General features: G+C 41.9%; 2 protein-coding genes across 3 annotated transcripts; both read right to left on the bottom strand.

Annotated features, from left to right (window-relative positions):
* Window positions 1-784: 784 nt before the first annotated feature.
* Window positions 785-6,610, bottom strand: LOC139580313 (CDGSH iron-sulfur domain-containing protein 1-like). Its single transcript, XM_071408857.1, has 3 exons — window positions 6,252-6,610; window positions 2,959-3,161; window positions 785-2,719 (listed from the first exon to the last, which is right to left on the bottom strand). Exons 1-3 carry the CDS (start codon window positions 6,277-6,279, stop codon window positions 2,630-2,632), a joined length of 321 nt encoding a protein of 106 aa, XP_071264958.1. The 5' UTR covers window positions 6,280-6,610; the 3' UTR covers window positions 785-2,629.
* A 1,497-nt stretch (window positions 6,611-8,107) lies between these two features.
* On the bottom strand, window positions 8,108-8,989 carry LOC139580314 (mitoregulin). Of its 2 annotated transcripts, none has more exons than XM_071408859.1 (2): window positions 8,672-8,989; window positions 8,108-8,338 (listed from the first exon to the last, which is right to left on the bottom strand). In XM_071408859.1, the coding sequence occupies exon 1, from the start codon at window positions 8,852-8,854 to the stop codon at window positions 8,684-8,686; it is 171 nt and encodes a 56-aa protein (XP_071264960.1). In that variant the 5' UTR covers window positions 8,855-8,989; the 3' UTR covers window positions 8,108-8,338; window positions 8,672-8,683. The 2 variants fall into 2 exon arrangements, with proteins under 2 accessions (XP_071264960.1, XP_071264959.1); XM_071408858.1 differs by having other exon boundaries at window positions 8,668-8,987.
* Between the last annotated feature and the right edge of the window lie 3,457 nt (window positions 8,990-12,446).

Raw genomic sequence — 12,446 nt, 5'->3', positions numbered from 1 at the left:
TAATATAAATCATCTTTAGACATGTTGTACTTTACTGAAATGTAGTTTTGTAATTTACTAAAACAAGCAGACAAGAAAACTGTGTTTGAAAAAGGTAAAGTTTTCTTCTGAGCCAAATGGGGTAACCACAGGTTGTTTTCCCTGCAGTAGGGCAGGGTCGCGACATTCTTTTGTCAGACCTCAGGAAGACTAGCTGTCGCCATCCAAGATGGCCCCAGTAAGACTAGCTGTTGCCATCCAAGATGGCCCCAGGAAGACTAGCTGTCGCCATTGGGGATCCTAATAAATCAAAGCAAATCTAACACTGACTGGTTCTCTAGGTCAAAAGCAATTGTCACTGTCCATGGTGCTGAACTGGTCATCAAGACAAGGCTCCGCTGTCACGTCTATTTCCATTTGTTCCATTGTAGGCGACCAGGCATACCAAATTAAGAGCAGCACATTTGAAAGAATTTGACCCAGGTCAGCATCACTAGGCCTATACTTCAGTCAGAGATGCCGACACTTCAGTCAGAGATGCTGACACTTGTCAGAGATGCCTACACTTCAGTCAGAGATGTAGTTCTGAATGACCTGGGGAGAGGAATATGCTTCATGTCCACACTTCATATTCATTCCCTTCAGTCCCTTTGATTGGTTTAATTGTTACTTTGGTTTGAACTGGCTGAATTTATTTGTTAATAAGTGTCTACCAATAGAGGGCGCTATACGACATCTTGTCAAACTGGATTAGAAAAGACTTGGTTCCCACAAACACATGTATTATTTAATTGGCAGAAGGAAGAACAATGATTATTGTTTTTATTGATGATTAAGTGATGGATTCAAATGAAGACACATATTGTGGAAATCTAAGCGGTCACACAGACTGTAGACAATTAACATTCTCACACTAGTATCAGCGTATCCCCAACTCAGTCCTCTGGACCACAAAGGGGTGCACATCTTGTTTTTTTTTGCCCCTAGCACTACACAGCTCATTCAAATAGTCAAAGCTTGTTGACAAGTTGATTTATTTGAATCAGCTGTGTAGTGCTAGGACAAAAAACAAAATGTGTACCCCTTGGGTTCCCCAAGATAGAGTTTGGGAAACGCTGAACTACACAGAACTGTGCCTTATTAAAGCTGGTTACCAGAAGTGCTGCGTGACAAGTTCAGATTCAGCCACTAAACATTCAGTAGGCTACAGGGCTGTGTTAAGTAGGGCAAAACGTAGCAAAAACATTATTTTTTTTAAACAAAAACTAAACTGAGTATTTCTCTAGTAAGCTACCTCCTAGTTTCACAACATTACATGTTTTTTTTTGCCCACTGAACACAACCCAGGAATATAATTGGTATGTAGTATGGCTGGAACAAGTTTAACTTGTTTAGACTTGTGGATTCACCGTTAACACAGACTTAAAATCAACAAGGTAATCATTACGACTGCTTCATTTGCAGATAAGAATGCTGTAGAAGCTTTATCTGAAATCCATTGAAAAGTGACACCATTTTACAATTGATTTCACAAGTCGAATCAAAATAGAAATCGCACCTCATCCGTTTCCTTGATGCTTCAGTAGCCCCAGGTGTTTTTCCTGACCATGGAAAAACTCTGGGCCCCTAGTTACAGCTGCAATAAAAGGTACAGAGAGATCCCTGATCAAGTCCCGTGGTCAGGAAAAACTCCTGAGTATCAACCATAGAGAATGATAGAGGACTCTACTGCCGAAAAGCCTGTTTTAGCATGGACAGCGCCATTGAGGACTTTCACCATTTTGAAGTAGTCAACTGGGTGGGACTTCCTATGGGTTAAGGAAGTCTCACATAATTCCATCAAGGTCATCAGGCGGGATCAGACAATGAATTATATTTGTGCGCAAACATTCCATAACTGCAGGTGGCAGTAAGTCACCAACCTCGTCTTTATACCTGTTCAGACAACACCCTCTAGGTGGCAGTGTACACCCTTTCAGTTTGTTTACCAACTCAGAAGTAACGGACTACTTCAAAATAGAGATTGCCTCAATGGCGCTGCCCGTACACTCACAGGTGCCATAATGGGACAGATACGTTGCGATCTCTATGATATCATAACGGGACAGATACGTTGCGATCGCTATGGTATCATAATGGGACAGATACGTTGCGATCTCTATGATATCATAATGGGACAGATAAGTTGCTATCTTTATGGTATCATAATGGGACAGATAAGTTGCGATGTCTACAGTATAAAAGAAAGGCAAAAACATTGATCAAAACAAACATTCTGAAAATAACAGCACAGATACCATAGCTCAATTAAATATATACAACCAGCGTGGCACTTTGCTTTACAGTACTTCTACACCCATGTTTCCTTGGTAATCCCAGCTAAATATCTACCATTATTCTAGGTATGATTACAAAGTCATTTTCCACCAAAAATTGATAACCGCTTGGTCCTGTGATAAGGGTGGCTTCAATCAATAAATAAAATAAATATAGCCCAAAAAAGGTGATTTGGTCACCATGTTTCAGAGCAACTACCAAGTGTACTGTCAACCACTGTCATCCTTTCTGTAGCGAAGAGCACTTGTGTGCATCAGTATGTCAGCAGCAGCCATGGGATAACATGGATGGATGATTGATTGATTGACTGGATTCAGGCCTCCTTTCTTTTCATGATGAGAGGACCGACGTTATCCCCCGTCTCCTGGTTATGTTTAGCATGAGCGCCATCGCAGTAGGGAAACTAAAGGGGTGAGAAACATTGTTAGAATACGCCAAACAAATCTTTCGATTCCTTGACTTGTTCTGCTCAAAATGCGAGGAACAACCAACCCCTTACTAGCCTACCGTTTGTTTGCACCTCTTTCCATGCCACGTGTCTATGAATTCTCTTGTGGTTAAGACATGTATGCTCCAATGTATCGCGAGAAGTTGTGAAACTAGAAACTAAAACAAAGAGCATAAAATTGACAGCTAGCCTACCTTCTTGGATCTCCAACACCTGCAGTACACCGCCTTATCCCCGAGGTCCTCGATGTCGAAAGCATGCACCACTTTGGGGTTGTCTTTCTGCAGGTCCAAGTTGACCTTGGGCTTGACCCCTGACCCCTTGGAGAAGTACTGGAGGAGGAGGATGCCCGCAGCTGTAGCTCCTGCAGTCACACCGATGGCTGCCGCCAACTCCGCTGTAAAACAGAAACAGATCCAGTATCTAGTTCAGCTACGCCTCCAACTGCAATACAACAAACTAAATATCACCAACACTATTAGAATAGCTTACCAGTCAGTGTTAAAGCAGTATGTTAAAACTCTACAAAACTTTAAAAAGGTGAGGAAGTTTAGTTAAACTACAGTTCAGGCAGAAATGTATTTGACTGTTCCAACACACCAGTGGTGGGCCGTCAGGGCCTGCAAGGCCTTCTCTGCTGGCCTAAACATCATCAGAATATAATTTTTTTTAAAATATATTTTCCCACAAATATGTATTAAATTATTCCCCAGAGTAAGAGTTATACTCTTCATTTCATAGCTTTCCTCTTGGTTGCACTGCTTCCAGCCCCAGGTTGAGATTTGGAGGGCTGGTCTTTACGTTAGATCTTTTATCCAATCATATTCAGCCATCATGTGTTGCCAGGGGTCTAAAATCTGCCCTCAGGCCTTCAGAATCAACAGTGCGGGCGCTTGTAGCTTAAAGTGAATGGAAATTAAAATTTTGTGTCAACCAATCAGCTTTAGAGTTGGCTATTGTACGCCTGCTGGCTGGCTCCAGTGTTACACAGGAGCCAGCTAGCAGGCGTAGGGCGTCCACGTCTTTTGATTGGATTACCAATATTGAGAGGCAGGTCCTATGGGCAGGTCTATGCAGATCTAGGAAACTAAATTTGATAAACGAATTAATTCGCGTTCTACTGTTTTTTGAACCCACAATGGCGGAAGGAGGAGAAGATATCGATTTGGTCGAGGATATAATTATAACGCCATTCTCAAGACGAACTTTTCAAGAAAAGTTAGACATTGTAAGGAGAGGTCGCCCGACGCCACAAAGCCTGTCACAGGCGGGAAAGGGGTTCGTTCGTTCGCCACTTTCAAAGTTTCAACTATGAGCGCTGTCAATGGCTCACAGGCTCCGAGAAGCACTGCAAACTGTACTGCTGGGAATGCCTATTATTTGCAAGTGATCGATTTGGTGTTTGGAGCCACACTGGCTTTGCAAACTTGAGTTGTCTAACCAAGGCAGCAACGAGACACCAAAGTACGGCTGGGCACTTACAACAATGGTGCTTTTGAAAACGTTTGGGGACACCAGAGTGGAGCTACAGCTCTCACTCGTCCTGCGTTATGTGACGGACACGGGAGTCAAGGAGCGATTTATCCGGTTTGAAGATGTGACAAGCGGCAAGCGAGCTGATGACATTGCCGCTCTTATTTTCCGTTTCTTGGAGGAAAATGAATGTAGTCTGGATAAAGTTGTGGCACAGTGTTTTGATGGCGCAGCAGTCATGGCATCTGGACTCAATGGGGTGCAGGCTAAAGTTAAGGAGAGGGCACCGATGGCCTTATTCATTCACTGCTATGCACATCGACTAAATTTAGTACTGACTCAAGGAGCCTCAAAGCTTAAAGAATGCAAGGTCTTCTTTGCCAACCTCAATGGCCTTGCAGCATTTTTCTCACGATCCCCTAAGCGCACGCAACTGTCTAATAATCAGTCTTTGGTGAGTAGGCATACAATGCATGTTATTTTTTATTAAATGTGTATGTATGTTTCGCATTTTATTTCGTTAATATTAAATAGCCTATATATTAACAAAATAAAATGGCAAATAGCCTATGTTGCAAATTATTTGTTTTCTTTTATTTTCAGTGAATAGTTATGTGTCTTTATCATCACGGTGAAACTGCTTTGGGTGCGACAATGCGCTGTTTAGTGAACACACTGTATTTAATTTTTGGGGGACTTAAAGCTCAAAGTTTGTGGACCAGAAATGGATAGAAGAAGAATATTAATATAACTCTGTTGCACTCGACTATGTTCTTGCCTATTAGTTGAACTGTACTGTATTGTACTCTTCCCCTGCAATTCTCTGAAAAAAATGTCAATTTCAAGGTGACGCAACGCCTGGTTATACTGCGTTTCTGTCTAAATGTATAGTGTCTAGAGCCATGGCATCTAAATGATGGTAATAACAGGTGGATTAATTCGGGTGGGACTGTGTAGGACCTCACTGAAGGCCCAGGCGCCAGGCCCACGGCACGCTACTGCAACACACACACTTGCACAGTATTTAGAAAGCATAAACCATTTGTTGCTTTATGGTAGGAGGAGCAGTACATGTTTAAGTTTTGTTTTTTAGTTTACAGGTGCATTAGCCCAATAATAGACTAACGGAGCCTAGCATTATCTAGGCTAAGGGTTAAGTATAGGAATTAGGTTAGAGGAAGGGTTAGCTAAAAGGTTATGGTTAGGGGAAAGGTTAGCTAACATGCTAAGTAGTTGAAAAGTTGCTAATTAGCTAAAATGATTAAATTGTCCATGATGATATTCGAACTCGGGAACGTTTGGGTTGCCAAATAATCGCGTTTTACACCCACCCTACTTTCGTTTTTGCCTTAAGTAATCATCTGTTATGCTGAGAAGAGTATTTTATGTAACCATACTAAACACAACATATCATATACCCATTTGAGTGTCCCGGATTTACGTTAAATATCTTACGTCTAATCTATAAACCCAGGTTGAGTGTCGGGGCTCTTAAACAAAACTCCCCCCATACAGAAGACGCCTACTACATCCAAAGACTTGTGTAATATAATAGTACTGGGCCTCGGGATCAAGAGCTACTAGCACTGCTGGGTTATAAAGTGGAAGGACAGAATATTTAGCTGAAAAGGTATTGCATTGCCTATGTAAATAATCCATCTCTTGCAGTCGTCACATTTTGTTGCTTTAATGTTGACACTAATATGGAATGGGGCCTGTAAGGCTCAAGCTAAAACATGCCAATGCTATATGGTATAACCTTATACAAAAATACTCTTCTCGGCCTAACAAACTCTTATAGCCAGCTGACATGGCTAGCCAATAGCAGGTAACAATCTAAGGTCGCAGTCTTACGAAATGACAGGCATCTTTACAGATTACATTAGCCATTGTCATAAAATAGTTCACATTATTTTTAAATATTTTTCTAAATAACAACCGTTTTCGTAGCAAAGTATGTACGTAGCTAGCTAATAGAAGTTATCTTTTTGGATAGTTAGCTTGGCATATTTACCTTTTGACAAGGAAACGTTAGAACTCATGGCTTGTAACGTTGAACGAATGCAGTCCTGTTGAGCAAGCGTCGCTAACAATGCGTATGTCTTAAAGAATGCGTAGTAAATGGCACATACTTTAAGATGTTTGACAATGTAAACGCACTTATTTTTCTTGTGCGTTCCGGCAGACTAGACGCTGTTTTGCTGCCTTTCTCAGGTCGGAGTGCGAATTACACATTGAAATATCTAATAGCCTAAAAGGCATTACATGGTCAATACGCGGTCTGCATTGACCCTGCAGCGTTTAGGTGATATGGCCTCTGCAGAAACCAGGCCATTCATACGTATTGGGCTTCGCAGAGCAGTGGTGAACGATGTTGTCAAGGAAGTGAGTTTGTGTTTATGCAGGACCTCCCGCCCCCACCTGCCGTCAACCAATAAAACCAATGCCTTCCCCGCTCCTCTCTCCCCCACTCACGTTGCCACTCCTGGGTCAACACCTAGTTATGATACTGCTACATTCCATCTCCCCTAACGGACTACCACATCTATCTCCTCAGAGTTATACCATATCCTCCTACCCCAACATGAGCTGGGACCCACAGAATGTGAACACACAGCTAGCATCTAACTATACTGAACAAAAATATAAACGCAACATATAAAGTGTTGGTTTCATGAACTGAAATAAAATATCCAAAATTTTCCATACACACAAAAAGCTTATTTATCTCAAATGATGTGCACAAATTTGCTTACATCCCTGTTAGTGAGCATTTCTCCTTTGCCAATATAATCCATCCACCTGACAGGTGTGGAATATCAAGAAGCTGATTGAACAGCATGGTCATTACACAGGTCCACCTTGTCCTGGAGACAAAAGACCACTCTAAAATGTACAATTTTGTCACACAACAAAAGTTTTTTGGGAGCGTGAAATTGGCATGCTGACTGCAGGAATGTCCACCAGAGCTGTTGCCAGAGAATGTAATGTTAATTTCTCTACCATAAACCACCTCCAAAGTAGTTTTTGAGATTTTGGCAGTACATCCAACCGGCCTCACAACCGCAGACCATGTGTAACCACACCAGCCCAGGACCTCCGTAATCGGCTTCTTCACCTGCGGGATCGTCTGAAACCAGCCAAATGGACAGCTGATGACACTGAGGAGTATTTCTACCTATAATAAAATCATTTTGTGGGGAAAACTAATTCTGATTGGCTGGGCCTGGTTCCCCATGGCTGCGCTCATGCCCGGTCATGTGAAATCCACAGATTAGGGCCTAATGAATTTATTTTAATTGACTGAATTCCTTATATGAACTTTGACTCAGTAAAATTGTTGCATTTATATTTTTGTTCAGTATACTTATGACGCCACTGGGAATCACTTCCGGGTAAAATACTTCCTCCTTCAAAATAAAAGTCCCCTAGGTATATTGGAGAACATTGCTAACATAATCCACATGCATTCTTATATCTCAGCATAAATTGCTGATTGTAGCAGACTGAACTCCACGGTGAAGTTCTTCAACTCAGAAACTTCTGAACAATGGAGTGGAGTTCAGTCCGCTATGCTGATTTTTTTTTGTACAATAAAATCTCTCTTCCGTAAATGTATATATTTTTTTTTATTCACATAGGTGCTCATAAGAGTGATGGTTGATACTGCCCCATCCCAAACTGAGCCCTATACACAAACGCCCAATGCAATTGTGGATATTTAAAGGGTATGACATAGGAGTATCAAATCCTCTCACATCTCCACCTGTGCGTAAAGTCGATTTGGGATTGGGAAGATTCAGTGCAATGGATTTGGTTACACTATATAAAAAGACAGTAAACTACCATAGGCATCTTCAAAACACAAGATTTAAGAAAACACATACTTTTATTAATAAAAGTAAAACGGCAGTAGTCTGGAAGATGTCTGGAGCACATTTGAGAAGACGGACCCAGCAAAACACCGTCACCAAAACCACAAAAACATGTTCAGAAACGTGTCATTGTATCTTGCTTCAGTTCTGCTGGTTGAGGCAACGATCCCAGTCACTTTATTTGAAGTCCATGATCTGACAACTGAACATTTATTTTGGTGATGACCTGAAAACAGAAGAACAAATCATTATTACATCATGCGGTAATTACGCCTAACTATAGGCTAGGGCTACCAAAGAAATCAACTGAACCACTTATTATAGGATTATTTTGTATTTCTTGTGAAAATAATAAAAAGTTTAAAGACTCCATGGATTGCGAGGCTAAAATGTCAGGCTGCAACCCTTTCAACAAACGTAGGTCAATCAGATTGTGTGCCATTTGTACACTGAATGTAGGCCTAATACGTTTCCAGTCACTAACTTGGCTAATGTTATCCAACATGTTTGATACAATGTAGCTACACGCGATCAACGCATAGGTCAATTACTTACACACCCTACTTCACTTTCATGCCAAGTCCAGTTTCTTCTGTGTTTCTGAGAGTTTATCCTGCAGTCGTTTCTTTCTCCAATCCAGGAACTTCCTCCGCGCTCGGTTGGCCTGCCATCCAGAAAGGAAACCGACTGCGAATGAAATAGCGACTGCAACTTGCAGCGTCCTCTCAGAAACGTCCGCCATATTCACCTCTGTATGTATGTCAGTTTGTATTGCTTTTAAGTTGTTCGGAAAAGCCACCCAACATGTGTCGTGCTGTGACGTGTCTAAATATATGAACGCACCATACCGACGGTCCTACAGAGTGTCTCGAGGGCCAAACGTCGAGGTAAAAATACACGATTGAGAATTATAATTTATCTCCGGGAAAACGGTGCCCTCTTGTGCCTAGAAGGAAATCTAGACAATGGAGTGCAGTCTTCGGGAGAGAAAGGTTCACTGTTGCTCTGGAGCAGTTTCCCAAACTCGGTCCTGGGGCTCCCCCTGGGTGCAGGTTATGGTTTTGCCCTAGCACTACACACCGAGGTAAGGACAGTTTCAAGTTGGCTATTCACACTTTAAAACCTCAATAGCTTTCAAACCACTTGAGCCACAGACTCCAAATAAGTGTCACGATGTTGGAAAAATTGCGCACAACATTGCACAGGTCTTATTTTCATGATTTGGACATTATTTCTCTTTCCAAAGCTAATAAACGTGGAAATGTGAGTAGCATTTTGTATTCCGAGTTGAATTAGTTAGGGAGCCTAAACAAAGTACAAAGTTTTTTTTACATTCAAATTTAAATAGCTCCTTGGTCATGTGACCTACTGACTTCAAACAAGGTTCAGAATATACACTCAGTGGGCCTACACATTGCACACCGTTTAGTTTGTCCATTTTCATCTCACACACGTTTACATGAATTTTTCTCAATTTCAAATTTCAATAGCTCCTTGGTCATGTGACCTATTGACCTCAAACTACTTTCAGAATGTCCATGGACTGGCGGAGATGGGCGCCGCGAGGCATCCAGTGCGGTAACGCGACCAATCCCGGAGAAGCTGGCGGGATCCCCGGGGAGAGTTCTCTTTTCTTTGTGAAGGGCAGGGCGCCCTGAAATGGGTTCACCCCGAGAGAGGGGCCCAAGCCCTGGAAAGCATTGCGGTTCCTAACTGCCTTTGGTGGACGTAAGGAAAACTGCAGGCGAATATCTGTCGAATATCCAACCTGAATCCGTCTTTACCTCAGTGCACTAGACAGCTGATTCAAATAATCAAAGCTTGAGAAGTTGATACGCCAGGACCGAGTTTGGGAAACCCTGTTCTGGAGAGCCCAATGAGACGCCTTATCCCTAGGATTCTCAGCCGTAAGTATCGCCCACAGCTGGGACCATGTCAACTACAATCCGGTGCTCTGTTTAATTAGAAACGTTAATAATCCTCGCTTGCAATACGGTTCCTCTACTTTCACATCACATCAAAATGATTTCACAAATGCAAAATGAACACTTACTGTACACCGTTTTAACCGATTTAAACAGTTACAACCAACAGTATTTTAAAGAAATGACCTTCCTCTGTTATACACAGGTGTTCGGAGCATGGTCGCCTCTGTGTTCTGTCTGTCATCCATAAACAAGCACTGTTATGGCCATGTGGGAACCCTAAGCTAGTGTGTTGTCATTTAAAAGTCCAATGCAGCCTTTTTTTTTTCAAATCTCAATATCAAATAAGTTCTGGGTAACATTTAAATACCTTACTGTGATTGATTTCAATCCAAATGGTAAAAAAAAAAAAATAGCTTCTTAGCAAAGAGCCATTTCTCAAGCAAGAATTTTGCTTGGAGTGTTCTGAGTGGGGAGGGGGAAACTGAAAACTAGCTGTTATTGGCAGAAAGGTTTAGAACGCTTTCTCATTGGTCTATTCAGGCCAAAACTCAATCTCACTAAAACAGACAGACATTTCATGCAGACTTTTCAAACAGTTTACACTTAAAGGGCATTCTCATCATTTTCAAGGTATTATTCCAACCTCAGTGTGGAAATATACAGCATATAAAACATGGGGAAAAAGCTGACCAGACAGCATCACCAATCCCCCCTCTCCCAGACATCATCACCAATCCCCCCTCTCCCAGACAGCATCACCAATCCCTGACAGCATCACCAATCCCCCCTCTCCCTGACAGCATCACCAATCCCCCCTCTCCCTGACAGCATCACCAATCCCCCCTCTCCCTGACAGCATCACCAATCCCCCTCTCCCTGACAGCATCACCAATCTCCCCCTCTCCCTGACAGCATCACCAATCCCCCCCTCTCCCTGACAGCATCACCAATCCCCCCCTCTCCCTGACAGCATCACCAATCCCCTCTCTCCCTGACAGCATCAAGAATCACCAAACCCAGCGTCATCCAGGTTAGGGTTTGGACAGGGTAGACCTTCACTGTAAATAAGACTTTGTTCTTAACTGTCTTGCCTAGTTAAATAAAAATACAAATAAAGAATCAACAATTAACACGTCTTAATAGCTTCACAAATTTATTCATTTCAGAAAATAACTGTTAAATTCCATAACATACACATTGTGCACAGCATATTTCCAGTGTTCCTTTTCTTAAGTTGCATTTACACAGGCAGCCCAATTCTGATCTTTTGCCCCAATATTGGCAAAACATCTGATCTGATTAGGCAAAAGATCAGAATTGGGCAACCTGTGTAAACGTAGCCTTAGACACAGTAAAGAGGTTAGACATTGCATTAGCAGAAAGAATTTCTGGCGGATATATTTACAGGTACAGTACATTCAGATCAATATAAAAGGTCCGTCCTATCAGATCAGCGTGATAAAAAGGTCCGTCCTATCAGGTCAGCGTGATAAAAAGGCCCGTCCTATCAGATCAGCGTGATAAAAAGTCCCGTCCTATTAAGCGTTCCAGACTATAGACGGTGTTGTTTAAATATCAGCAGAAGAAACTCAATAAAAAATAAATTCTCAAATCAAAAGATAAACCAGTTTGCATAATTCTTAAGATTACAAAACAAAATCTTTGAACAACCAAATCACTTGCTTGTTTTAGGGTTATTGGCAGAATTTGCAGCATTGCTAGAACATTAAAAAATATAGAGATTAATACAGAAGCTACTGTATAGCATGTTCTCTGATCGTTATCAGGGATCAAACTGCTGTTCATTAACACTAACGAGGGTCAAGGGATACCACCACTAAGGCTTCTCCTGTTCATTAACACTAACGAGGGTCAAGGGATACTTCAGACTTCTCCTGTTCATTAACACTAACGAGGGTCAAGGGATACCACTAAGGCTTCTCCTGTTCATTAACACTAACGAGGGTCAAGGGATACCACTAAGGCTTCTCCTGTTCATTAACACTAACGAGGGTCAAGGGATACCACTAAGGCTTCTCCTGTTCATTAACACTAACGAGGGTCAAGGGATACCACTAAGGCTTCTCCTGTTCATTAACACTAACGAGGGTCAAGGGATACCACTAAGGCTTCTCCTGTTCATTAACACTAACGAGGGTCAAGGGATACCTCTGAGGATTCTGCTTTAACTCCAAATCACTCAATAGAGCTTTATCATGGGCTTAAAGCAGATGCACGAGGCAAATGTCCTTGTGCTGTGGCAAGTGTGTATTCCTTGTACACACTTCTGTACCAACAGAGCTCTTACATGATACAGATTTGATGGCTCCAATTCATGAGCTGCATACACTATGTAAATGCTAGAGGAAGAGGAGCTTCATATTGAGCCATGCTAACATACTAAAA

This window comes from Salvelinus alpinus, chromosome 7 (genome assembly GCF_045679555.1).
Source record: "Salvelinus alpinus chromosome 7, SLU_Salpinus.1, whole genome shotgun sequence".
NCBI lineage: Eukaryota > Metazoa > Chordata > Actinopteri > Salmoniformes > Salmonidae > Salvelinus > Salvelinus alpinus.
Note: the sequence above shows the minus strand (reverse complement) of the source record. Positions and strands in the feature narration are given on the sequence as shown.

Bases quoted from the DNA above. Each gene is read 5' to 3' on its own strand.
- LOC139580313 (XM_071408857.1), bottom strand. From the start codon at position 6,279: ATGAGTTCTAACGTTTCCTTGTCAAAAG. The intron at 3,162-6,251 runs GTAAATATGCCA...TCTGTTTTACAG, and splicing joins TAACGTTTCCTTGTCAAAAG to CGGAGTTGGCGGCAGCCATC. The intron at 2,720-2,958 runs GTAGGCTAGCTG...TCACCCCTTTAG, and splicing joins GGTGTTGGAGATCCAAGAAG to TTTCCCTACTGCGATGGCGC.
- LOC139580314 (XM_071408859.1), bottom strand. From the start codon at position 8,854: ATGGCGGACGTTTCTGAGAGGACGCTGCAAGTTGCAGTCGCTATTTCA.